General features: G+C 38.7%; 1 protein-coding gene across 6 annotated transcripts in view; it reads right to left on the minus strand.

Moving 5' to 3' along the window:
• NFXL1 (nuclear transcription factor, X-box binding like 1) overlaps positions 1–25069 on the minus strand; it is a 60043-nt gene extending 34974 nt beyond the window's left edge. For 2 of the 6 annotated variants that reach the window (XM_047798950.1, XM_047798947.1), the window contains exons 1-12: positions 24954–25069; positions 24312–24557; positions 20688–20861; positions 15957–16066; positions 13291–13424; positions 9548–9726; positions 9154–9315; positions 8948–9048; positions 8233–8347; positions 6465–6589; positions 5683–5805; positions 2179–2269 (exon numbers count right to left, since the gene is read on the minus strand). In XM_047798950.1, the coding sequence (XP_047654906.1) occupies positions 2179–2269; positions 5683–5805; positions 6465–6589; positions 8233–8347; positions 8948–9048; positions 9154–9315; positions 9548–9726; positions 13291–13424; positions 15957–16066; positions 20688–20861; positions 24312–24555 (1558 nt within the window). In that variant the 5' untranslated portion in view covers positions 24556–24557; positions 24954–25069. The other 4 variants (XM_047798945.1, XM_047798952.1, XM_047798951.1 and 1 more) reach the window with 4 other exon arrangements.
• Positions 25070–25773: the final 704 nt, after the last annotated feature.

A 25773-nucleotide genomic window follows, 5' to 3' on the forward strand; every position in this document is an offset into this window, starting at 1 on the left:
CGAGGCCTGGTATTTTCTGTGTGAGAAAATTCTCAACTACTGATCCAGTTTCTTTGGTGATCATACAACTAGACAAGTTTTCTACTTAAAGTGAAGGTCATGTTTTAAAGTCTATGAGGGCCTAAACCTATGCTCCTTTATCCCATCTCTCTGACCTCATCTCCTTAAGCAACCCACTTCGGTCCTCCTTCAAAGCTCCTATCTCGGGACCTCTGCAGTCACACTCTGCTTCCCCCACGTCCACAGGGCCTGATCCCTTACTCCTCTTAGGATGCCTTGCACATGTTCTCCTTCCAGAGTCCCGCCCTGACCACACTGTGTGACACGTATACACTGTCCCCACTGGCACAATTTTAATTCTACTCTTTATTTTCTTTCTATGCTTGCCACTATCTGATATTCTATATTAATCCTATTACTTATTTGTAGTTTGTGGGGGAAGAACAAAAAATAAATTCCATAAAAGCCGAAATTTTGTCAAATTTTTCACTCATGTAATCCCAGTGCCTGGTACATAGTAGAACGCTCAAAAACACTTACTGAATGACTAACTTTAGAATGTTAATGAAATTCAAATTTAATGGATCAATGATATACTATGAATATAAAAGAAAATAAAATCCTTTAGTGATGGTGAGAACTGAAAAGCTAATTCTAAACTTTATAATTTAAACACAATGACAAATCAGAGAACATCCACAGGGAAATGTCTACGGGGCTAACAGAATCTGCCACTTTTCCTAATGGGAAGGTAACATGGTATGATGAAAATATTATGAAAGTTTGTGTTCACATTCTGATCCTGCAAGTAGCTCTACGACCTTGGGCCAACAGTCTCTTTGCCGAATTCCTCATTATACAAAACAACAGCAATGCCATATACTTCTAAGATTTCTGAGAGGATTAAGACATTAAGTACACCAAGCATCCACCTAATCCCAAAGAAGACAGCAAAAAAACAATTCGTTCAGGTCATAATGGTACTAAGTCCAGACCTGAATCAGGACCACTTACATCCATTCTCTTTCCACTACCTTATACTATCTTTTAATAGATTCCATTCCATACCAATATACTTCACATGAATAAAGTTAACTCAGTTTTCAATGTCTATAACTTAGGAATCCCTGAAAACCTTTTCAGCTGGTCTGTAAAATCTCATATGAATAGAACTTCTCAGAAGCTGTGTGATAAGTGATATCACAATAGATTGAAGGCAGTGATCACAAAAGATATGTGAATCCAGCCATCTTCTATTAAGCTAGACAGTAAAGACATTTGAAAAAATATAAAACAATATCATTCTTCTCCCTAAATTTTTTTTCAGAGAAGAGTTATTTTTCACAAAAAAGTTACTGTATTAAGATGAATTAGGTTGTACTATTTTCAACAAAAAATAAGTATTATTACATTTTAATTTAACTTCAAATACAATAAATATCAATAGGTATAACCCACACTAACAAAAGTTCTTTGGGTCCAAAAAGAGGGTAAAGGGGCCCTGAGACAAACAAAAACTTGAGGAGTTCCCGTCGTGGCTCAGCAGAAACAAATCTGACTAGGATCCATGAGGATGCAGGTTCAACCCCTGGCCTCGATCAGTGGGTTAAGGATCTGGCACTGCTGTGAGCCACAGATGTGGCTCAGATCCCATGCTGCTATGTCTGTGGCATAGGCCAGTGGCTACAGCTCCAATTCAACCTTAGCCTGGGAACCTCCACATGCTGTGTGTGTGGCTCTAAAAAGACCAAAAAAAAAAAAAAATTTGAGAACCACTGGTTAGAATATATCTAATCCCTTATTAGACTTAATTCTATATAAATGTCCAAAATTCAAAATAATACTAAAAAACCTAAGAACATATTAATTAATTTTAAAACTAGGTGCAGAAGGCTGGGAAAAAGTAAGAAAACAATATGGTATTATTAAAAGAACAAAAGTTTATATTCAGAAGGCCTGCACTCAAATCTTGGCTATACTGCTTTACCAGACATTTCTCTCAAGTAAGTCACTGACTCTTCTTTATCTTAAATTTTCTCATCCATAAAATAAGGATACTGGCAACTGCTCTAACTTCTCAAGATGTCAAGAGTAAGATAATAAACGTGAAAGCTCTCTATCAACTATAAAGCACTATGTAAATAGAAACATAAAATTACAGCTATTGTTAAATTTTACCTCTATGGCAGACAGATGGACACTTATGGTTTCTACATCCTAAAGTCCGTCCACAGTTTTGATCACAAGGTGGACAGTTTCCAGGGCAACACTGAAGGGAAAGCAATATATAAAGAACAGGTAATTTGAAAAACATACATAATTATGAATGCCATTACTAGTTATTCACAGACCTTAGGGAAATCAAAAGATAGTTCTTTTCACTATAAAAATAAAAGTATTCAAGACACAAAATACAAAGTATTCTTGTGTAGACTATCTTGTACTAAGTATAAAGTTTAAGTAGATAATGACCTAATTCAGTAAAATCAAGTTAAATTTTCTTGCCCTTTAGTTATATTCTATGACTTAAAATAGTTCAAAAAGATAGTTTCTCTTCTACTTGTCTAAGCAGAGACTGACAACATTAACCATAGGAAGGATCGGGCCAAATCCCACAGTCAATTCAGGTGAACAATCTGGCTATTTTTAAAATACAATGACAATAAAACCAGTTCAATGTATAGGTTAATTTTCAGCGACTTTCTATCCATAATCAGAGACTAACTAAAGGAAAGAAGCAGAGATGGGCTAATTGCTCCTAGCTTTATTTTGTCATTTCTCTATTTCCAATCTGTGAGAAATACAGCTGTCTAGGACCTGTCTTTATTTTCATCCACGAACAGAAGGCAACTACATAAATTCCATATGGCCACTCTCACTGCTTGACTTCTCACATATCCAAACTATGGAAAGGAAATATAGGCTACAACTGTCTTAAATAAACTTAGGTTTGTAACCTACTTAAGAACAAGTTCCCTTGTTTAAAAATAGCTCAAAACAAAACACACATTATTGGAAGGCAGTTAAAAGTCAAAATAGTTCATTCAATTAGGCAAATATTTACCACGTAATGCTACATGCCTATCATTTTCACAGTAGCAGTGGGGAAAAAGAAGGTTAGTGATCCATGACGTGAATAAGCTTTCAATGTTTGTCTCTCAATAATGACCAGATTTACTCTCCCGTCTTAAACTAGAAAATCAGGTAAAATATATGAAATAACAGTTTTCAGACATTGGAAATTAAGCAGGACAAGACAGAAAGCCCTATAAGGAGAGAAGCAAACAAAGTAAGTCCTATGATGACGCAGGCTTAGACCTAGAGGTTTCCAGGCTACAGCACAGGAAGAAAGATTAAAGCAGAGTCCAGTGATCTCACCAAGTTGAGGAAACAAAGTTCATAGTTTAGGGAGGCCAATGTGGTTAGAATTTGTAGAGAAGTAGTAGCACAAAATATAAAGTTCACAATGTTTAGAAACCAATCAAAAGTCTCCCAACAGGAAAGAATAATCCAAAAGGAAAAGAAAAATCAATCAACAGAAATAGACCCAGAAATGACATATGATAGAATTAGAACAGAGCTGTAGCCACTGTTCCATCTGTTCGTGGATGAGGAAGGACATTAAACTAGGTATTTGAAGTATAGCCCATCCACATATCCAAGAAGAGAGAGGATAGCATGAGCATGCAAATGACAGACATGAAAGATAACAAAAAAGACACACTCCAAGTCTCAAAGATGAAAAAAATACTGTCGGAGATGAAAAAACACAGGATGGGATAAACAATAGGATTAGACAATGCAAAAGAAAATTAGTGAATCTGAAGACAAAGCAACATAAGCTAACTGAAAATATGAAAATTAAAAAGACTAAATAAAAAAGAACCATCAGTGGTCTATGGGACTTCAAGCAGCATGACATACTCATTACTGGAGTCTAAGAAGGCAATAGGTGGGGGGGAAATATCTGAACAAATAAAGACTGAAAATTTCACAAATTTGATAAAAACTACAAACAGACCAAGAAGCTCAATAAAAACTGAGCTAAAGAGACATGAAGAAAGCTAAACAATGGAACACCACAAATAGTCTGCTAAAAACTAATGATAAAGAGAAAAATCTTTAAAAAGAGCCAAAGAAAAAAGATAACTTACATATGGAGGGATAAGGATAACAAAGATAATGGAGCAACATGTTTCAAGCATGGGAGAAAAACTGTTAAACTAAAATTCTACAGTAAAAAATATTTTTCGCAAACAAAGGCTAAAGATAGTTTACACAAGTTGAAAGAATTCATGACCAGGGCAACAAGAAATGTTAGAGGAGGTCCTTCAGATAAAAGAAAATAAACCAGACAGAAATGTGAATCTATATTAAGATGAAAAGCACCAAAAATCATGATGAATTTGATGACAAACATAAAAGACTATTTTTACTTTTCAAACTCTTTAAAAAGTACCTGTTTAAAGCAAAAAAAAAAAAAATTGTAAAATACATGGGTATAAAATGCGTAAGAACTGAATAAAGGAATTAAATGGAATCACTGAAAAACAATGAATCAAACAGAAGACACAAGAAGAGGGGAAAGATAGCCCCCCCCAAAAAAAACAGATGGGCAAACAGAAAATAAGTCGCAAAATAATTTAAATCCAACCATTTTCTTAAAGATCACAATAGGAGTTCCTGTTGTGGCTCAGTGGTTAAGGAACCTGACTAGTACTCATGAGGACAGGGGTTCAAACCTTGGCACCGCTCAGTGGATTAAGGACCCAGTGTTGACGTGAGCTGTGGTGTAGGTCTCAGATGCGGCTCAGAGTTGCTGTGGCTGTAGTGTAGGCCGGCAGCTACAGCTCCAATTCAACCCCTAGCCTGTGAACGTCCACATGCTACAGGTGTGGCCCTAAAAAGACAAAAGACAAAAAAAAAAAGATCACCATAAATGTAAACCATCTACACCCAAACTAAATGACAAAGACTGGATAAAATAAAACAATTAACTAAATGCTGTCTATAAGAAATCTACTTTAGTCTATGGCCACACCACCCTGAACCCTGATCTTGTCTGATCTCAGAAGCTAAACAATCAGGCCTGGTTAGTATTTGGATGAGAGAAATCCACTTTAAATATAACAATATGAGTAAGTTAAAAGTAAAAGAATAGAAAAGATATACCATACCGACACTAAGCAAAACAAAGTTGAAACTACTATATTTAATAGATAAGAACGAGGAAATCTTACCAGAGACAAAGAAATAATTCATAACGACAAAAAGGACTCAAAAAAACACACAAATCTACAGACTTAAAATACTCCAGTTGACCTTATTCTGAATCAAGTTTCTAAAAATAAGATTTGAACAACAGAAGTTAAGCCTCTACTACACCAAAAGAACTATCATTAACACTGCTATGATGTTTCAAAGTCGAGGAACAGAAACAGCAAGAACCAAGCTGAAAGAATTATGCACAGGATAAAGAGACTTTTGTTATTTAAAGCCTTGGTAAGATTTCCCACTAATATAAAGAATAATCTAGAATATTTATCATTAGGAATTAATATGCACATGGAAAGCAAAGAACATGCCAGAATATTTGAGGCACAGGTCAAGAATGCACTTCTTATGGGCCCAAAAAGAAAAAATTCTAGAGGAATTTTTAAATCAGTTTTCCAAGCTTATTACCTTTCTCCTACACTGATGCTTCTGACAGTCTCGCATCTTAACACACTTTGTCTCACAAAGATAAGGTTTATGACATGGCATTCGTTTTGTATGTTTTCCACAGCGACAATGCTTTTCCACTTCCTGGAAGAATCAAATAAATGTTATGAAAACTGACTTTTGTTGACATGATTTTTTCCACATTGTAATCTCATAATTAGTAAAAAATGAAAGAGAAAAGTTTTAAGAGTCTTTTGTACAAAATGCCTTAAAAAAAAAAACAAAGCTAAATTTCCTAAGACATTTGTTTGTATCTTACTTTGTTCCGAAAAGACTTCATAGAATCCCCATTATTAAATTTAGTAAAAATTCTGGCATTCAATAGTAAAACAATATGACACACTAAAATCCCTTTTATCTAGTTACACCATAACATCTACACATCTCTTTCAAAAAAGAAAGAAAGAAAGAAAGAAATTGGATTATCTAGCAGTACGTCAAAATCAAAACAACATTTAGGCATTTTTTCTCCCATCATCACTAGGCCTAATTCATCATTGCTTTGAATGCCTTCTGGGAACAAATAAGCCAACAATAATCCATAAAAAATGACAACATTTAAACTTCTACCAAGCAAAACAAAAAAGGGTAATTTCAGATTTAATTGCTGGCATACTCTCCCACTTCTTCATCCTAATACTAGATCATGATATAAATATTTATGAAAAGAATTACAAAACAATTCCATTTGACGTATTACGGTAGATAGCTCTTAAAAGTAATTATTACAGGAGATGACTAACTTGTCTACATGTTTCACAAGGTCCTCGGTGACAACGCTGTGAACATCTATGGAGTCCACATTCAAGAACTTTGTCACAACTATCTCCACAAGTTGGTACATCTTCTGTACAAGGCAAAGAAAACTCTAGAAGCAGAGAAAAAGTCTGTATTAATAATAATACACATTATTATAAAGTAATAATAATGTGCCATGGTCTTTGGGTTCCCTAGAGAATGACAGCTCTTTCACGCTATGAATTTTGGCATATACATAATTATTGGAAAAAGTGAACTTTAATGAAAATAATCCCTAATATTTGTGATGTTTATGCTTTTTAAAAAGAATTCAACACATGACAAGTTACCATATTCAATAAGCACATTTTTATGAGCTATGTCAGAAATTCTTTTCTAAATAAATAAGACCATGAAGAATTACATATAGAATAAAAAAAAAAATTGAGAGTTCCCATCTTGGCTCAGCAGTAACAAACCCAACTAGTATCATGAAGACATGGGTTCAATCTCTGGCCTTGCTCAGTGGGTTAAGGACTGGGTATTGCCATGAGCTGTGGTGTAGGTTGCAGACATGGCTTGGATCCCAAGTTACTATTGCTGTGGCCAGCAGTTGCAGCTCCAATTTGACCCCTAGCCTGGGAACTTGCATATGCCTTGGGTGAGGCCCTAAAAAGACAAAAAAAAAAAAACCTCTAAATAACCTCATAGGCTAGGGGAAAAAAAAATCCAGACTTAAAATATTATGAAACCGGAGTTCCAATAATGGCATGGTGGATGAAGAATCCAACTACAGCGGCTTGAGTCACAGGTTCTACAGGTTCAATCACTGGTCTTGCATAGTGGGTTAAAAGATCCGGCATCACCACAGCTGCTGCGTAGGTTGCAGCTACGGCTCGGGTTTAATTCCTGGCCCAAGAACTTCCATGTGCCATGGGTGTGGGAATAAAAATGAAAAAAGAAAATTATGAAACTGACCTTTAACATAAACATATTATGACAAATAATGGCAATAATCTTACAACTGTGTGTGCTGTATTGATGCAGAGTCAAGAAAGGAAACTTGAACCGCAACACTTCTATGTCTTTATCTCAAAGCAGCCAGAACTAAATTCACCTGTAACCTAATACACATTAATGACAGTAGTTTATGATTATTAGTATGTGTTGGGCAATATACTAAGTATTTTCTGTGCATTTTATCATTTACTTCTCACAATTATAAAGAAAGTACTATTACTGTTCGTATTTAACTTGAGGAAACTGTAGTTCATAAAAGTGGGGATGTGAACCTAGATTTGCCTGAATCCAAAATCCAAGTTCTTTTTTCTTTTTTTTTTTTTTGTCTTTTTGCCTTTCTAGGGCCTCTCCCGTGGCATATGGAGGTTCCCAGGCTAGGGATCAAATCGGAGCTGTAGATGCCAGCCTATGCCAGAGCCACAGCAAAGCGGGATCTGAGCCGCGTCTGCAACCTACACCATAGCTCACAGCAACGCCGGATCCTTAACCCACTGAGCAAGGCCAGGGATCGAACGCGCAACCTCATGGTTCCTAGTCAGATTCGTTAACCACTGAGCCACAACAGGAACTCCCAAAATCCACTATGCTACATTGTTCTCTCATCCAAATGTATGGAATCTGATATCAAATCTGTATTATTATTATTGAAACTACATTATAAGCTCCCAGAGATATCTAATTTAATTGGGAAAGGACTCTAGTTAGCATGATAAATAATCATAATCTCATGAAAGGTTTAAAAAGAAGTCTTACTTGACTTCTGACATGGACAGAACCTTTTCCCAGATCGGGGACAATCTCCACAAGCACCTACATGGCAGACTTGTTCACATGTATGATTACGACATGATAGTGTTTTCCCACATACCTGAAATAAAACACAATAAGCAATAGCTAAAGACCTAAAGTTAACAAAAGACTAGGTAACACGACATAATCCTTTCTCAATTGCAAATAAGCAATTTCTCTTGTTCCTCATATTATTATGCTTTATATCTTACACAGGTGTCTTACATATACGCATAAGTGTATATAGACACATTACTTATGCACCAAAAAGTACATTTTCTAATATAGTAAAGAAAAAAGAACATATCGTTTCGTACGGCCATCCACCAAAGATTTCCGAATGGTACTAAAACCATGCCAATTCTAAGACAATCTACAGTGCCAATCCTACCTCCTCAATTGGATTAATTCAAGGTGAGGGAGGGCTAGCAAAAAAAAAAAAAAAAAAAAGTACACATGTACTAAACCTGAAATTCAAAAATTAGCTGTTAGTTGAGAAAAAAATTTTCCCCATAATTAAAATATTACATTGAAAAAGCTTCCTAAAACATGTCTATAATTCATCTGAATTGCTAGTCTTCCTCTTTCATCCAACTAAATCTAATTGGCATTTCTAATTGTTTATGCTTCTTTACAATTTAGCACCCACTCCTCAAAGTATATATATATATATACTTACTTGATCACAGTGCCACAGTGGACTTGCACAACTTCTTTCAGCTACTTGTTTGCCGCAGACACACTTTTGTCTGCTAACTCTTGGACACGGCGGACAACTTCCTAAAATCAAAATGGTAAGTTAGGATGGAGCATTATTAGAAAGGCAACTGAGACTGCTCTGACTTTTGCTTAAGGCAGAAACACCTAACAGGTATGACCTTTTACCTGCATGACAAGGATTTTCACATTTATGCTGTCCACAAAGCAATTTCCGCCCACATGGCAGCTGACAGGACCATTCTTTAGCACTACACCGGCGAGGGATAGGTTTTGCTTTCTTACAGTAACAAGTGGTTGTGACCATTTTTGGACAAGGGGGGCAGGGACCTAGAATCCAATGAAAGGAAAAAAAAATCAGAATCAAAAGTTAAAATTTTCAGCTCCTACCCCTATCAGTAATTTCTAAAGCTTTCTTTACAGACACTTCCTAAAGAGGCAATCCCCGTCAATATTTTCTTATATAAACTTAAGTGCTGAGTTCAACTTCTGCCATTTTTTTGCTTTGACATAAGAAGAAACGACCTTCCACAAACGATTCGAAACAGAGTCGATAACTCACCTGGATGGCAGAGGAGTAAACACTTATGGCCACAAGGAGGTTTAAAATCTCTCTCGCATACTTGGCCGCATGAATGAGGTACAAGCCATGGATCTAAAGGTGGATCTTCCACTTTTCCACAATAGCAATAGTACCTACTAGGTGTGTCAGATCGTCTGTATTCAAACCTACATTTTGGACTACAAAGAGGAATGAAATTACTCAAGTTAATTTCACCTACAAAAGTGACATGAGACAGGAATATAAGTATACTTAATAATGGAGTACAGGGAGTTCCCGTCATGGCGCAGTGGTTGACAAATCCGACTAGGAACCATGAGGTTGTGGGTTCGGTCCCTGCCCTTGCTCAGTGGGTTAAGGATCCGGCGTTGCCGTGAGCTGTGGTGTAGGTTGCAGACGCGGCTCAGATCCTGCGTTGCTGTGGCTCTGGCCTAGGCTGGCAGCTACAGCTCCGATTAGACTCCTAGCCTGGGTACCTCCATATGCCGCGAGAGTGGCCCAAGAAATGCCAAAAAGACAAAAAAAAAACATAATGGAGTACATACAATCAGCTTTATGTTAATGTAACCTCTGCTCCCTCATGATGTTTGTAAGAAATAAGATTTTACTGAAATTGATTTCAACCATTTAGAACAGCTCTGTCCAAAAATTTCCTGAGATGATGGAAGTTCTCCATATCTTCCATGCTCAACACAGTAGCCATTAGCCACACAGGACTAGTGAGGACCTGAAATGTGGCTAATACGGAAAACAGAGGAAGGAACAATTTTCTATTTTATAACTTTTAAAAATTTAAATAACTACATGTAGCTAGCTGCTACTGTATTAAACAACACATGTCTAGAATACAGCTACAAAAAGAAAGCAGTATTAGCTTTCTACTAACCATCTGAATTTTATTCTTGATATATATTCATTTCAATCATATAAAGCTCAATGTTTTAAGTCTGGTTGGGTGTTCTACAAATAAGCAAAACATATTAGCAACAGCAAGCAGAAGAGAGAAATTAGGTTATAGGAAGGTAGTACAGCAGCAGGATATATGACCTACAATCTAGAATTAAGGGGGAAAGTATATGAAAACACATAAAAGAATTTCCTATTTTTCAACATCTAATACAAAATAGATATATTTCAAATGTGCCCAAGTCAAAGAAAAATTCAAATACTATTTCATATTCTCTGCTAAAGCAGAAACATTTTCACCTAGCAAGTGCTAATATTCAGCTCTATCAAATTCATCACAGATCACTTCATTCTCAAAAGATCCTCTAATCCTACATCCCCTAATCCTCTAATCCCCAAATGAGTAGTTAGTATACTATATTAGAAAAAGTTCACATCATCATTTAAATTTCTTTTGTTATCATATACAATATATTTTCATTCTCCTGAGAACATGTTCTGTTTCCAAATAAACACATATTCAGAAAAACCCAAATTATTATAAACAAAATTATTTATTTGTTCTTATAATTAAAAATCAAAAACAAAATACCTTGTCTCATCCAGAATACAAAAAATCGAATTCTGCTGGAAAAGTTAAAATTTCCTTTACTAAAGAAAAATTACTAAACTTAGATACAAGTCCTAAAAAGCAACTCATCACACCTTAAAACTATCCATCAACATTGAGATTGAATTTTTCCAGGAGACTGGGGGAAGTGAAGGCAACAGGTGCACATGCATGAGCTTTACTGAAAATTATGGCATGGTAACAATGAAATATAACTATGCCACATCTCATTTATACACAAGCAACAGTTTAGCAGAAAGATGTCCATTTTAAATGTTTGATTTCCACAAAACAACTAATTTTAAAACATTAAGGAGTTCCCACTGTGGCTCAGCAGTAACCGATTACTATCTATGAGGATGTGGGTTCAATCCCTGGCCCCACTCAGTGGGTTACGGATCCTGCGTTGCTGCAAGCTGCAGTGAAGTCACAGACTTGGTTCAGCTGGGATTTGGCACTGTTGTGGCTGTCACGTATGCCTGCACCTGCCACTCCAATTCAATCCCTACCCTGGGAACTTCCATGTGCCATGGGTGCAGCCAAGAAAAGAAATAAACTATTAACATTTTTATCAAATTCTACCTTCATTTTGATGATTGAACAAAATGTGTCCTTAACCAGGACAGCCATTTATTTTCTTTCTGAAAAAACGTAAAATATGGAATGTCAGGATTGCTACACATTTGACTGAATTTTTTGTTCCTTTTAGATCTAGAAGTCGTAGTTCACTCCTCTATTAGCTGGTATTTTCTACCCCTATGGCAAAATGACTACATAAAATAGAAGTGAGAACAGCAAGAGTGAGAAAAAGAACAAGAAAAGTTTAAATCTCTAAAATTAAGCCAGAATGTCTAAGTCTGTACCTATTAAACACTAAAATTCTTTCACAAATAAATAATTTATAGTACCAAAAAAAAAAAGACTTTGAAAAATACACTTTTTCAGAGAAGCTAATATTCAAGAGAAAAATGTATCTCAAGGTAGTATTATGGAGTTCCCCTTGTGGCTCACGGTTGATAAACCAAACCAGGATCCATGAGAATAAAGGTTCGATCCCTGGCCCTGCTCAGTGGGTTGGGGATCTGGCATTGCTGTGAGCTGTGGTGTAGGTCATAGATGTGGCTTGGATCCCGCATTGCTGTGGCTGTGGTGTAGGCCAGCAGCTGTAGCTTCAAATTTGATGCCTAGCCTGTGAGCTTCCATTTGATGCAGGTACGGCCCTAAAAAGCAAAAAAATAAAAAATAAAAGTAATACCATAACACAAACCTCAGAAAAACAGAAAAAGAACTGAATTTAGACATGAGGAAACCTAGTCTACAAATCCTGGCTCTTCTTAAAAATAAGAGAAGTCTAAACACATCATTTTGCTTTAATTAACTTCAATATCCCCTTTGGTAACATGGGAATGAAACCTTTCACAGATGGCAGAGAAAAAAGTTTGCAAAGTAGTACATCTAAAATGTTTTTAAAAACTATACTACCACAATTTTACAAATGTATCAGTATTTATGGTAATAAGAAGTCTAATGTGGATCCATATTTTCTGAAGCCTGGATCTTATACAATTTGGGGGCCTCTGTTAAAAAAAGAACATAAATTACAAATATAAAATTCATAAAAGGGAATATCTGTGTGAACCCAGAGTCCCTAAAGTTTATCCTTCATTATGTTGACAGTAAATCTATCCTCTGGGTTGCCAGTATGGATATATTTTTTATTGTCTTTCTTTAGCAGAAATAAAAAATTTCCACTACCCAACTTTTCCTGGAAATGTAACAAAAGTTCAAGATGAAATAATCACCAATAAGACAAACTAACCTAATAAATGTAGAAAGAGGATAACATTGGTAAGCCTATTATCAAAATATAGATGAGAGTCCTATGCAATGTGATACTAATACATACTAATAGGAATTCCTGAGAGAAGTACCAGAATTATGATGGATTCTAGTCCTAAAGAAATGAAAGTTCTTTAAAAAGGACAACTAAGGAGTTGTTTTGCAGGGGGGAAAAAACATTAATAAATCATTAGTCTGAATGATTTATTAGTTATCAAAAGGAATTAGTAGTTACACAAATTAGGAGGTGGGGATTACAAGGTCTCATATCTTCACAAACCAAATGACTAAGGCCAAGCATGAATACTGATACTGCCAATAAAGGAACTTAGGAGCCACCATTTTCATTGATTTTACAACTAAACATTCCAACTAAATTAAGACTTACCAAGGCCAGGGATAATCTCTCTTTCCAAAATCATCATCCGTCAAAGGAGAAGATACCAGAAACTGGCTGTCTTTAGCCCACTTCTGGATACAGGGCATGTGAAATATACAGAAACAACCTGAACAACTCCAAACCTAACATAAACATATCAGAAATTAACAAGTATGCAATTATTTTTCTGTGATAATTCCATAATACTATAAAATAATCACCACACTTTGCCAAGGTGGAGGGGGGGAGGGAGTGGGATAGACTGGGAGTTTGGGGTGAGTAGGTGCAGACTATTACATTTATAATGGATAAGCAATAAGGTCCTACTGGATAACACAGGGAACTATATCCAATCTCCTGGGATAGACCAATGATGGAAAACAATATAAAAAAAAGAATGTATCTACATGTATGCCTGAGTCGCTTTGCTGTACAGCAGAAACTGGCACTTTATAAATCAACTACACTTTAATAAAATAAAATACATGAACCCCCTTTAAAAAAATAAAGAAAAATATACACCACACTAAACTATTTCAAGAGTTACCTAAGGATTAAAGAAATTTTCCTTTTCGTGTAATAGAAAAGAAGTCTTTTTTAAAAATTAATTTACATGTAGAATATTTTAAAGAAAATTAGTGTTAATCATCTAGATTTATTCAGCTAGAACATTCTAGACAGTCTGTAATTTTTTGGTATATATTTTAAACCTAAAAAAAATGAGGTCATACCGTACTGATTAATACGTAACTTTATAGCATTTTAACATAGTATAAAGAAAGGAGTTCCCTTCATGGCACAGTGGAAACGAATCCGACTAGGAACCATGAGGTTGTGGGTTCGATCCCTGGCCTTGCTCAGTGGGTTAAGGATCCAGCACTGCCGTGAGCTGTGGTGCAGGTTGCAGATGCAGCTCGGATCTAGCATTGCTGTGGCTGTAGCATAGGCTGGCGGCAACAGGTGGGATTATATCCCTAGCCTGGGAACCTCCATATGCTGTGGGTGCAGCCCTCAAAAGACAAAAAATAAATAAATAAATAAACAAAAAAATCCATAGTATAAGCATTTACCCTTACCAAATATGTTCAAATAACATGATATTGATCGCTGTATAATAGATACTTTGTTGATTTACCACCATAATTTAATTTCTGGTTGCTAGACACTTAGGTTATTTCTAATTATAAATAGCACCACGAAGAGATTCTTAAAGACAAATATGTACATATAATCTCTGTGTTGCCCTCTTGTTATATACAACCTATTTAACGCTAAATTCTAAAAATTAGGTGAGTAAAACTTTGGAACGTATATATGCAACTTAAAAGCTTAAGAGTAACAGTAAATTTATGTTTTAAACCATCCAACACTTTGCTACACCTGACAAAAATCAGTTCTCTTTTCGTCATAACATTTTGCAGCTGTTTCAAATCAGACAGGGAGCATACTGCGTAAGCTGGCAAGAACACTGAAAAAAAAGAGCCAACTTCTCAGTCTGAGTTCTCCCCTAAAGCAGTACCTGAGAAAAGAACTGGGATGCAGAAGAGGACAAGATAGGAAAAAGAAAAGGCCAATAAACTGTTGTATTGTTGAGCTGATTATGGCCAAGGGCCAAAGCTCAGTCCTGCTAGGGATGCTCTGAAGAACCAGGTAGAACATGCCTAGGACTACCCCAGCCCCAGCCGCTAACAAAGAGGAAGGCTGGGGCACTCATCCCCCAATTCCCTATGGTGGGATGCTGCCCCAAGGGACACTAACTCTGCTATGCTTCCTCACTACACCCACATACTGGCTGAGTTAGTGCCCAAGGAGAAAGCACTGGGGTAGGGAAAAAAAAAAAAATCCACATACAAGTGTTTAAGGTGGGAATGTATCCTCAGGCAGAGACTATTCATCCACTGCAGCTTAAGTCAGTAAGCCAATCAGATGTGATCCAGGGCACCAGAGGCACCTGTATCCACCATGCTATCCTATCCGGCATAGGCTACATTCCTGATTCACTATACATGACCAACCCATTTCACATCTGAGCAGCATTTCTCTAGACAATGCTGACATAAGAGCATTTATCTGAGGTCTGAATGGTGAGTCTATTCATTTCAGTCATCACTTCCCCTTAACTGCTTTATTAATGCCCGTTACAGATATATAACTTCATCATTAGGCCATAGTGTCTCTAAGTACATGAGTTATCTCTGAATCCATCTCTCCCCATTAACTCTAGCCACGTTCCACGGTGCCCTCCATGCAAGAGACATTCACTAAGAAACCATAAATGTCACTGCTAGGTTTTACTTCCTTGAAGGCAGAGAGCATATCTATCTTTTTTAAACCTGCTGAAAGTACTGAAATATAGTTTATTTAACATTCCAGTATTTGTGGAAATCTATAAAGCACAGATGCTAAAAGTGCATTATCAAATTGACAAATGCATTGAAACTAAAAATACTTGCTTCAGTTATATTAATAGTGCTAAAAATATTGATTGCTCATTTAGAGGTATTTTTCTTTTAATTACAGATTCCCAAAATGAATATTAATTCATAAATGAAGTTCTCATATGAAGTATTCTTAAACAAGAATCAGCAAAAAGAATAATAAATGGTTACATAATACAAACACAAAATAAGATACTTGGAAGAGATCCATTAATCTAGATAAGAAGAAAAACTTACTGCTTGGTTTCTCTTCACTGAAGCAATACAAATTAGGCATGTCATAGCCCCTGCTTGAAAAGCTTCATTTACATACTGCTTTGTGCGCTCTAATTCACGTACATCTCCATCTTGAAATTTAAAAATTGAAAACTTCAGGTTAAGCCACATCGGAAAATGACACAAGCTCACTAAGAGCACCACATTATAAGGGAACTGTCTAGCAATATCAACTGCTCAAAATACAGCTGAAAAAAGGAGACGTTTAAGAAAAACACAACCAGTGAACTGCCAAGAGGTCACATGCATCACATCTTATGTACTTGACTCAAAAGCAATTACCCCAGCATTCTCTCAGAGTACACCTGCTTTCAGAGCCACAGGCAACAGCGGCAAGATGTCAAATAACAAGGGAAAGCACACCAAAAAAAGCAAAGTGAAGGGAACTGAACATCAAAGCTCAGCAGAGCCATTTAGCCTAAACATATGAATATGCATATGAGTGTGTGTGTAAGTGTCTACGTGTGTATGTGGGTCTCTGTTTGACACACAGTTTATTCTTAGTAAAAATCTGTTGAATGAAAAGATCCTGAGATCAATACAATGATCTTATTTTATTAAACATGCCATTTCTGCTTAAAAAAGAAGTATAAACTTCTTAGAAAAAAATTACTAGCCTGTACTTTCTCTAAGCAATTATTAAGCATTTATTGCTAGGCACTGTTTGATTTGTATTTCAGGAAGATTGAGTAAGCTATTTTCATTTTCATTTTACAGTTGAGAAAGCTAGGCACGGAAACACACTTTGGAACACAGGGTAACTCCAAAGTGAACCACTATGCTAAGCCTCGGCAAGGGGAAGGCCCAAGAACTAACAGCACAATGAAAGGCAGAACAACTACCCCAAAGCACGATACCAAAAGGACAATAATATGAGCCACTTTAGTGTAAAAGAAATAAACCTACAGGCCTTTAGTACAACAAAGACCATCCAACACAGGCTGACTGAGCCTCCAAGAAAAGTAGACCAACAGCATAAACTATCATAAATACCGATAGTTTATCATAAATACTTAGCATGGCAAAAAATAGTACAAACCAAAATTTAAGTTAAAAAAAAATTTAGGAGATCCTGTCATGGCTCAGCAGAAACGAATCTGACTAGCTCCCTGAGGACACAGGTTCAATCCCTGCCCTTGTTCAATGGGTTAAGGATCCAGCACTGCCATGAGCTGTGGTGTAGTTTGCAGACATGGCTCAGATCTGGCATTGCTGCAGCTATGGTGTAGGCCAGCAGCTATAGCTCTGATTCAACCCCTAGCCTGGGAACCTCCATATGCCACGAGTGTGGCTCTACAAAGACCAAAAAAAAAAAAAATTTAAATAAATAGGACACTTGGGCAATCCTTTACTTTCTAAGATCATCCAAGTAAACATAATACTTACAAAAACTTGCTCTACCATAATACACATACAAGTATAATTTAGGATATTAAATAAAATATAAAATCACTCCCTACACTATAAAATACTATAAAATTACTAACGACAACTGCTTTAGTTTAAAGAAACATTAAAGTTTAAAGAGAATTCTTACAGGTAAACTTAATAAATATATCCTATGCACTTATTTTGCTTTTTGGCATAGTTGGCTCTAACGAATGTGTTAACACTTAAAAATTTCATCTGGGAGTTCCCATTGTAGTGAAGTGGTTAACGAATCCAACTAGGGACCATGAGGCTGCGGGTTTGATCCCTGGCCTTGCTCAGGTGGGTTAAGGATCCAGCATTGCCGTGAGCTGTGGTGTAGGTTGCAGACGCGGCTCGGATCCTGTGTTGCTGTGGCTCTGGTGTAGGCCGGTGGCTACAGTTCCGATTGGACCCCAAGCCTGGGAACGTACATACACTGCGGGAAGCGGCCCTAGAAAAGGACACACACACACACACACACACACAAAATTTCATCTAATTTAACAGCTAACATGTAAAATAGAATATAAAAACAAGATAAATAGGTTTTAATAAAATAAAGTCTAACCTTACATGTATAAAATTAGTTGAAAATTTCTTTGAAAACTATATTAAAATCCGGCTACAGCAATAAAATGCAATGCCCTAGATGGCATGGCAGATAGCATGGCATTTGAAGTCATGCATTTTAAAAAGATCACTCTGACAACTGAAGAAAAATGAGTGTGAGGAGACCAAGACTGGAAACATGAAGTACCAGTCAAGAGATAGTTACACAGATAAAGCCAAAAATGTTCTTGGGACCGAGTTCCCCTCGTGGCCCAGGGGTAACGAACCCGCCTAGTACCCATGAGGAACCGGTTCAATCCCTGGCCCTGCTCAGTGGGTTAAGGATTCAGCGTTGCTGTGAGCTGTGGTGTAAGCTGGAAGCTACAGCTCTAATTTGAGGCCTAGCCTGGGAACTTCCATGTGCCATGGGTGCAGCCCTAAAAAAAAAGTTATTGAGGCAAGTTAATCTGCCTATATCAGTTTCCTCTTCTTTAAAATAGTAATATCCACCTCACAGAGTTATTATGTGGATTTAATCATATTAAACAGCTTGTGGGGGGCCTGAATTAAGGTAATGATAGTATGTCAAGAGAGGTAGGGTAGGTTTACGAAATTTAGGAAGTAAAACTCAGTAGGACTGGGTGACAGTTAGATTGTACTGCTTTTAAAAGTCAATGATCACACTAAGATTCTGAAGCAAAGAGTGCTGTATCTGAGGAGCTGCCTGACACGGGCAGCGGGAAGGAGTGGTAGAGAATAAAACACACTCATGCCATGTGTATGCCATCCCTGCTCCCAGATTTCTGGCGTGGGTGGGTGACTGGGAAGACTGTGGCATTATTAATGTAACTAAAGAAAACAAGAGAAGAAATAAGTTATCTTTCAACATATGTTTGTGTTTCCATGGTCCAGCAAGACAGAGAAACCCATCAGGAAGCTGACCATTCAAGTCTGAAATCTGAGAAAAGGATCACAAAGGTATAAAGGCTGCACTCAGAAAGAAAGAACGAACTGCTCTGATGAAGTTCTGGTGTTCACTTCACTAACGTGAGCGGGGAACCATCTCATGACCCTGGGCATTTACTGTTCTTAAGTCAGGTGATATGATTTCCTTACTTTGGCAGGGGCGAAGTACAGAACACAAAGGAATGGAAACCAAAACATTTACGGATTTAATATAAGCGAAGAAAAATTGGCTGAACACTTTAAGATGAAAGCCAGATTAAAAATTTTAAAAAGCCTTGGGAGTTCCCGTTGTGGCACAGTGGAAACAAATCCACCCAGTATCCAAGGGGATTTGGGTTCAATCCCCGGCCTCACTCAGTGGGTGGGGGATTCGACGTTGCTGTGAGCTGTGGTGTAGGTTGCAGACGGGGCTCGGATCTGGTGTGGCTGTGGCTGTGGTGTAGGCCGGCAGCTGTAGCTGATTCGACCCCTAGCCTGGGAACGTCCACATGCTGGGGGGTGCCGCGCTAAAAAGCCAAAAAAAAAAAAATTTAAGAAAACTTACAAATGATAAAGGTTTTCCAAACACCAGGCAGAAACATTGCATCACATCCCTGAATGTGCTATTTAAAAGTAAAATCTATCTCTATTTAGAATGGTTGGAGTGAGGTGTTCTTGAAGCAGGAAACTTGAAGTTACTTTCTATGACGTCCTCTAAAAGCAAGAAACCTCCTCTCCATCAACTTCTACCTGGCTGAGGCAGCCTTCCTAGTCAAGCTTCTTAATCTGAATTCCTTGGCAGATACGGTAAATTCCTTAGAAAACTTTTTGATGATGTGTACCTATGCTCATGACGCCATCAATAAATATACTCAGGTAACTAATGCTGATAATGCATGCAAGAATGTTTCCAATAATGACTTTAAGCATAAAATATGGCAAGTATAAGAGCATTTGCATTTGAAATAATCTATTTTTAAACTTAGTACCAAATCCGTCACAGTAACATCACTTTGGCCCTTTCTCTCCTGACATATGTGGCTTTAAGAGGAACCCAGATCCCACTGTGGCTCAGCAGAAACGAATCTGACTGGGATCCATGAGGTCACAGGTTCAGTCCCTGGCCTTGCTCAGTGGGTTAAGGATCTGGCATTGCTGTGACTGTGGAGGAGGCCAGCAGCTGTAGCTCTGATTTGACCCTCAGCCTGGGAACCTCCATATGCCGTGGGTATGACCCTAAAAAGACCAAAAAAAAAAGAGAGTAACCCAGATATATGTGACTAGATACATCAAACCTGAGGAAACTTGGATTTTTTTTTTTAAGTATGAAAAATGAGAAATTGTAAGATAGAAAATATAGGAATAAAGTCAATAAATGAAATTGATTTCAAGACACATTTAACATGAGGAAAAAGAGAGGAATGAAGAATAGATTTAAAGAGTATTCAAAGACCTAAGTCCAATCAAATCATAACCAGAAACAACTTGACCTCACTCATCTCACAGAGAGCTCTGGCACCTCCCACCCAGCATTCTAATGAAACGCCAATGAAACACAAAGAAGAACTTCCAAGGCGCTAGAAGAAGTCACTGCCATTCTATTAGCGTCTATTAGAAAGTTTAGCATTTTGCAACACATAACTCAAATTAAAAATTCAACTCTACAACATAAAAATGCTCATTCTTAAGATGCAAAAACCTTTCCATATAGAGTAAAGGTGCTAGAAAAAGTCAGGAATATATTTCTACTGATGTAATAACGTCAAAATTTAAAAGATCGCACAGTACCTGTCTGAGTAGCATACTTTACAAATGTATTAGCAACTATTTTTCCTCTTTTTCCTTCAAAATCGTCATCTCCTTCTTCTTCAGATGAAGAGCTAAAGTGTTCTTCAACAAGTTTTTTGGCTGCAGCTTGATTGGCCTTTTTGATTTCTTCAAATTTCTTTTGAGACATTACCTCTGCTTAAAGGAAAAAAAAAAAAAAAGAGTTTCATTTCTGCAAAATTCTCTCTCAAAAAGCAAAGCATGATATACCAACACATCATTTTTAAATAGATTTAAAAGTCACCTCTGGTGCACTCTATTCTATCATCCACAAAAAAAAAAAAGTATATTCAAATTTCTTGTCACACAAGTAAAGAGAATACCACAATGAAGACTTTCACTTTTGTTAAATATTCTGCTAAATGCAGCTAATTGTTCAGAAAGCGTGACTATCAAATCAACTTTTAAAATTATAAAAGTATGATAAATTATCAAAACACTGGTGGTCAACCTCAAAACAAGGACATTAACAAAAATTAAAATGAGATGTTTAGGCGTTCCCTTCATGGCTCAGTGGTAAATGAACCTGACTAATATCCATGAGGATGCGGTTCAATCCCTGGCCTCCCTCAGTGGGTTAAGAATTCAGCACTGCTGCAAGCTGTGGTGTAGGTCACAGACACAGCTCAGATCCCGCACTGCTGTGGCTGTGGTGCAGGCCGGCAGCTAAGCCTAGGAACTTCTATGTGCCACCACGGGTGCGGCACTAGAAAAAATAACAATAATAATAATAAAATAAAATGAGATGTTTAAAAATGAATGGTACACAGTGAACTTTAAGAGATGGGACACATACCCACTGGGAGCACATCAGAATCAGCAGAGGTGGGTACTTTTTCAAACCATCCTCTTCCATACTACAACCCAGGATGGCAATGGCCCACCAAAGACTTTCCATAAGCAATATTCATCATACAATCACTATGCTTAAAATCTGCTTCTTAGAAAGCTCAAGGACGTTTTGTCTTTATTAAAATGTGGTTGCAGGAGTTCCTGTCACGGCTCAGTGGGTTAAGAACCTGACTAGTATCCATGAGGATGAGGGTTCGATCCCTGGCCTCTCTCACTGGGTTAAAGGATCCAGTGTTGCCATGAGCTGTGGTGTAGGTCGCAGACTCAGCTCAGATCTGGAGTTGCTGTGCCTGGGGAACAGGCTGGCAGCTGCAGCTCTGATTCGACCCCTAGCCTGTGAACCTCCATATGCCACAGGTGTGGCCCTAAAAAAGAAGGGAAAAAAATGTGGTCACAAAACACAATTATTTAACAATAATTTAAAATGTTACTAACATGGAAGATGTACTTCTTACAACAATTTCATCCCCAAAAGAAATGTTAAATAAATTTGGGAGCGGTTCTTCTACTATTCTCTCTGGCCATGACTTTACTTCTATTTTTTTTTTTTTTTTGGCTTTTCTAGGGCTACTTCCTGTGGCATATGGTGGTTCCCAGGCTAGGGGTCTAATCGGAGCTGTAGCCACCAGCCCACACCAGAGCCACAGCAACGCAGGATCCGAGCCACGTCTTCGACCTAAACCACAGCTCACGGCAATGCCAGGTCCTTAACCCACTGAGCAAAGCCAGGGATGGAACCTGCAACCTCATGGTTCCTAGTTGGATTAGTTAACCACTGTGCCACGATGGGAACTCCACCTGTACTTCTTATACTTATTTTGTTACATGGTTAAATAATAATGCAAAAAGAATTAGATTACTTCATAGCACATTCTCAATGAGGCTTCATAGTCCTCAAGACCAAGGACTAATGCTTGAGAATTTTCTTCAAGCATTAAGTGTTAATAAACTCTTCTGGACAGCAACCATAGTACAAGAAAGGAGCACAAACATCCTACATTGATCTTAATTCATTAGTGCCCATAATAATGCCACTTTATGCCTAAAACTGATGAGCCTCTACTAATATAAACTTTCTTATTTTAGGTGGCATATTTGTACTTAATGACGTTTTATCTGTTAGTTCCCTCATGAAATGTTTATCCTTTTCTTGTTGCTGAGACTACTCAGTATTCCAAGTAAAATTGGAGGAAAATGTACAGGGCCTACACAGGACTGAGTACTAGGAGAAAAGTAATTGCTGTAGGATATATGACTCAAAATTTCATGTACAATATGATAAATGTCATTATGAGAAAAAGCTCTTAAGAATACATTTTAAAAAGGCTGAATTAGACATAATAATAAAAAAAAATCCACAACCTGATTAATGGACCCACATAAGATCATCTCAAAGAAAGTTGACAAAGCAACCTCCCCATATATTATTTCTTACACTCAAATCTCAATTATCCAGCTCAAGAAGGCCTGCTTTCCTACTCACCAGAAAATCCAAGAAAGTCTACCAAAACTGTTCACACTGCCCCCCCCCCCACCTCACCACCACCACTCCCCAAAATTCACTAACAAAGAGAATACCACCTAACTTTATCTTAGAACACACCCAGGGGAGTTCCCATCATGGCGCAGTGGAAACGAATCCGACTAGGTTTTCAGGTTGCAGGTTCAATCCCTGGCCTCACTCAGTGGGTTAAGGATCCAGCGTTGCTGTGAGCTGTGGTATAGGTCGCAGACAAGGCTCGGATCTGGCGTTGCTGTGGCTCTGGCATAGACCGGCAGGTATAGCTCTCATTAGATCCCTACCCTGGGAACTTCCATATGCCGCGGGTGTGGCCCTAAAAGACAAAACAAAACAAACAAAAAAGAAAACATTCAGAAGTTTAATCTGCTCCTCTCCTCCCAAAAATATATTCCAAGCACAGCAATACAATGATTTCAGGGCTTATTTCCCTTAGCCTCCTACACTCTTCCATTAGTGTGGACAATTGAGAGTTAAGTGTGTGTGCTCTCTCCACCAAAACACTGCTTTGGATGAAGGATACTGACAAGCAGGAGGAGACCACACCAGATATACCCAGAAAAGGACACGAAATTTGTGACAAGGAACCACACTCGAAAGTACCACAAACTCAAGTGCTTACAGGACAAAGACAATTAAAGTTACTAAACTAAGGCAATCGAATCAAGATGGCAAATGACAAGTGGCCCCAGAAGTAGGAGACCCAATGAGAAGTGGAAAGCCTAAACCCATTCTAAATGGGATTTCTTCGATGTAGTCTTGCTGGCTGTTCCCACGCGACAGCCACAAAGTTTCATTTTCCAAGAAAAGTAGATGATAACCAGACTGTTATGAGATTTTTAAAAAGAAAAGAAAAAACAAAAATACTACTTGCAACCAATTCAGATTTAATTCACTGTGTCAACCAAACCAAACCAAACTATAGGCTAAATCAGATTCCTCCCCTGGGGGGGGGGCACAATTTGCAACTTTTGGTCTAGACACTTAGCAGGCAAAAAGTGAAAAGAATACTGGATAGGGAAATAACAAATATTCCTATCACTTAAAATGATGAAAAAAGTCTGATGGGAATCAACCTAGAATGAGCAGCTTCCTGAAAGGTTTGAGAAATGAGGCTAACAATAAACTCCGGAAGAAGAAAAGAAATGAATGGGGCAGAGGCAGTTCTGACTAACAGGCATCCAAGTGAGCCCCCCGACAAGTTCCATTCTCACCACTGGCTACGGAAGTCTGCGGCGCTTCAGATCCCCAGGGGCTGCGTCGGGCTGAGCTACCTGCAGCCGAAGCGGTCGCGGCTCCTCCCGGGCTGGGGCCAGGACCAGCAGCGCCCACCGACCCCTTCTCTCGCCCTCCTCCGGCGCCGCGGAGATGGACTCCATTTCCCGAGGAGGGGGCCGCAGTGGCCCGTCCTCGGGCTCGGCCTCGGCCACCGGCCACCTGGCGCCAGGAAGCTTCCATCCCTGCAGGAGGGGGGGGGGGGGGGAAGAGTGGAAGGAGCGTGAGCGCGGTGGTGTTTAGACGGGGAAAGGAGAGAGCTGGGGAAGCCGCTGTACGGGACAGAATGAGGAGGGTCTCCGCAGGGCAGGGACCGGGTCGCGGCCCTGTCTCTCCCAGAGGGCGAGTCCCCGCTAAGCCCGGGCTCTGGAGATGGATCGAAGAGAGAGAGAGAACTAGGCAGAGAAATGGACTGCGAGGCAAGGAGCATCCAGCGCCGGAGAAGGAGAGCCGTAGAGGGGGAAAGCGCCTCCTCGGCCTCAGGGGTAGCGGGGGTGACAGCAAAACTGCGGACAGACTCCGCGGGTCCCTCCAGGAACCAACTGTGGTAGCAAACCCGTTGAAACGCTACGTCTCCTTACCGACGGCGCCCGCCTCCAGCGACTACAACTCCCAGAAGTCCCAGCCCAGGGCTCTCAGAACGCGTGGCATCACAGGCCGCTTCCTCATCCGGGACTGTGTCTGTGTGTTGAGGCAGAGTGGAGGCTGGGGGCGGGGTGGGGGTGGGGGTGGGGTGGCAGAAAAGTCCTCTGAGAACCCGCGAGGACTGAATCGGATCGTCAGAAACTACAATTCCCGGCGTGCTCCGGGGCTCGGGCGAGGTGGGCGCCACAGAGAGCGCGCAAGGTGGGGAAGTGGGCGGGCCCTGAGGTTTTTGGGATGCTTGAGGATTCTGCTGCTTTCCCGCAACTGCCCTAAACCCAGCAGGGTATCGGGAACATGTCCCAGGGGCCGATAATTGACTGTCCGCCATCTTTAGCCTTGTTTTCTGGCTTTCTGCTGGCAGGGAATTTTTCTCACTGACGGGAAAGGCGTTTACAATTGAAAACACTTTGGGGTCGGGGAAGATAGAGGAAAAGCTGAGAGAGGGAAAGTGTTTGGAGTGGAGAAAGCGCCTTTCTGAGGTGCTAAAGCAATGTAGAGGATAAAGCTAATGGTATTATTATCATAGTCCTTAATAGTTTACAGTATGCTTCTCTGGAAGCAAGCTGACTTTATTTTCAGGACAGCTCTGTAAAGTATACTTAATTAAGGAAAGTAGTTGAGAGCCAGGTGTGATCCTAATTCTTCTGACTTCACTGTTTCCAATAAGATACAGAAAAAGAGCAATTTCAAAAATTCAGAGGCCTGTCTTTGAGAAATATACCGATTGTTGTTTGGGACTACAGGATTCTTTACAAC

The sequence above is a fragment of the Phacochoerus africanus genome, chromosome 10 (assembly GCF_016906955.1).
Source record: "Phacochoerus africanus isolate WHEZ1 chromosome 10, ROS_Pafr_v1, whole genome shotgun sequence".
In the NCBI taxonomy this organism is placed as follows: Eukaryota; Metazoa; Chordata; class Mammalia; order Artiodactyla; family Suidae; genus Phacochoerus; species Phacochoerus africanus.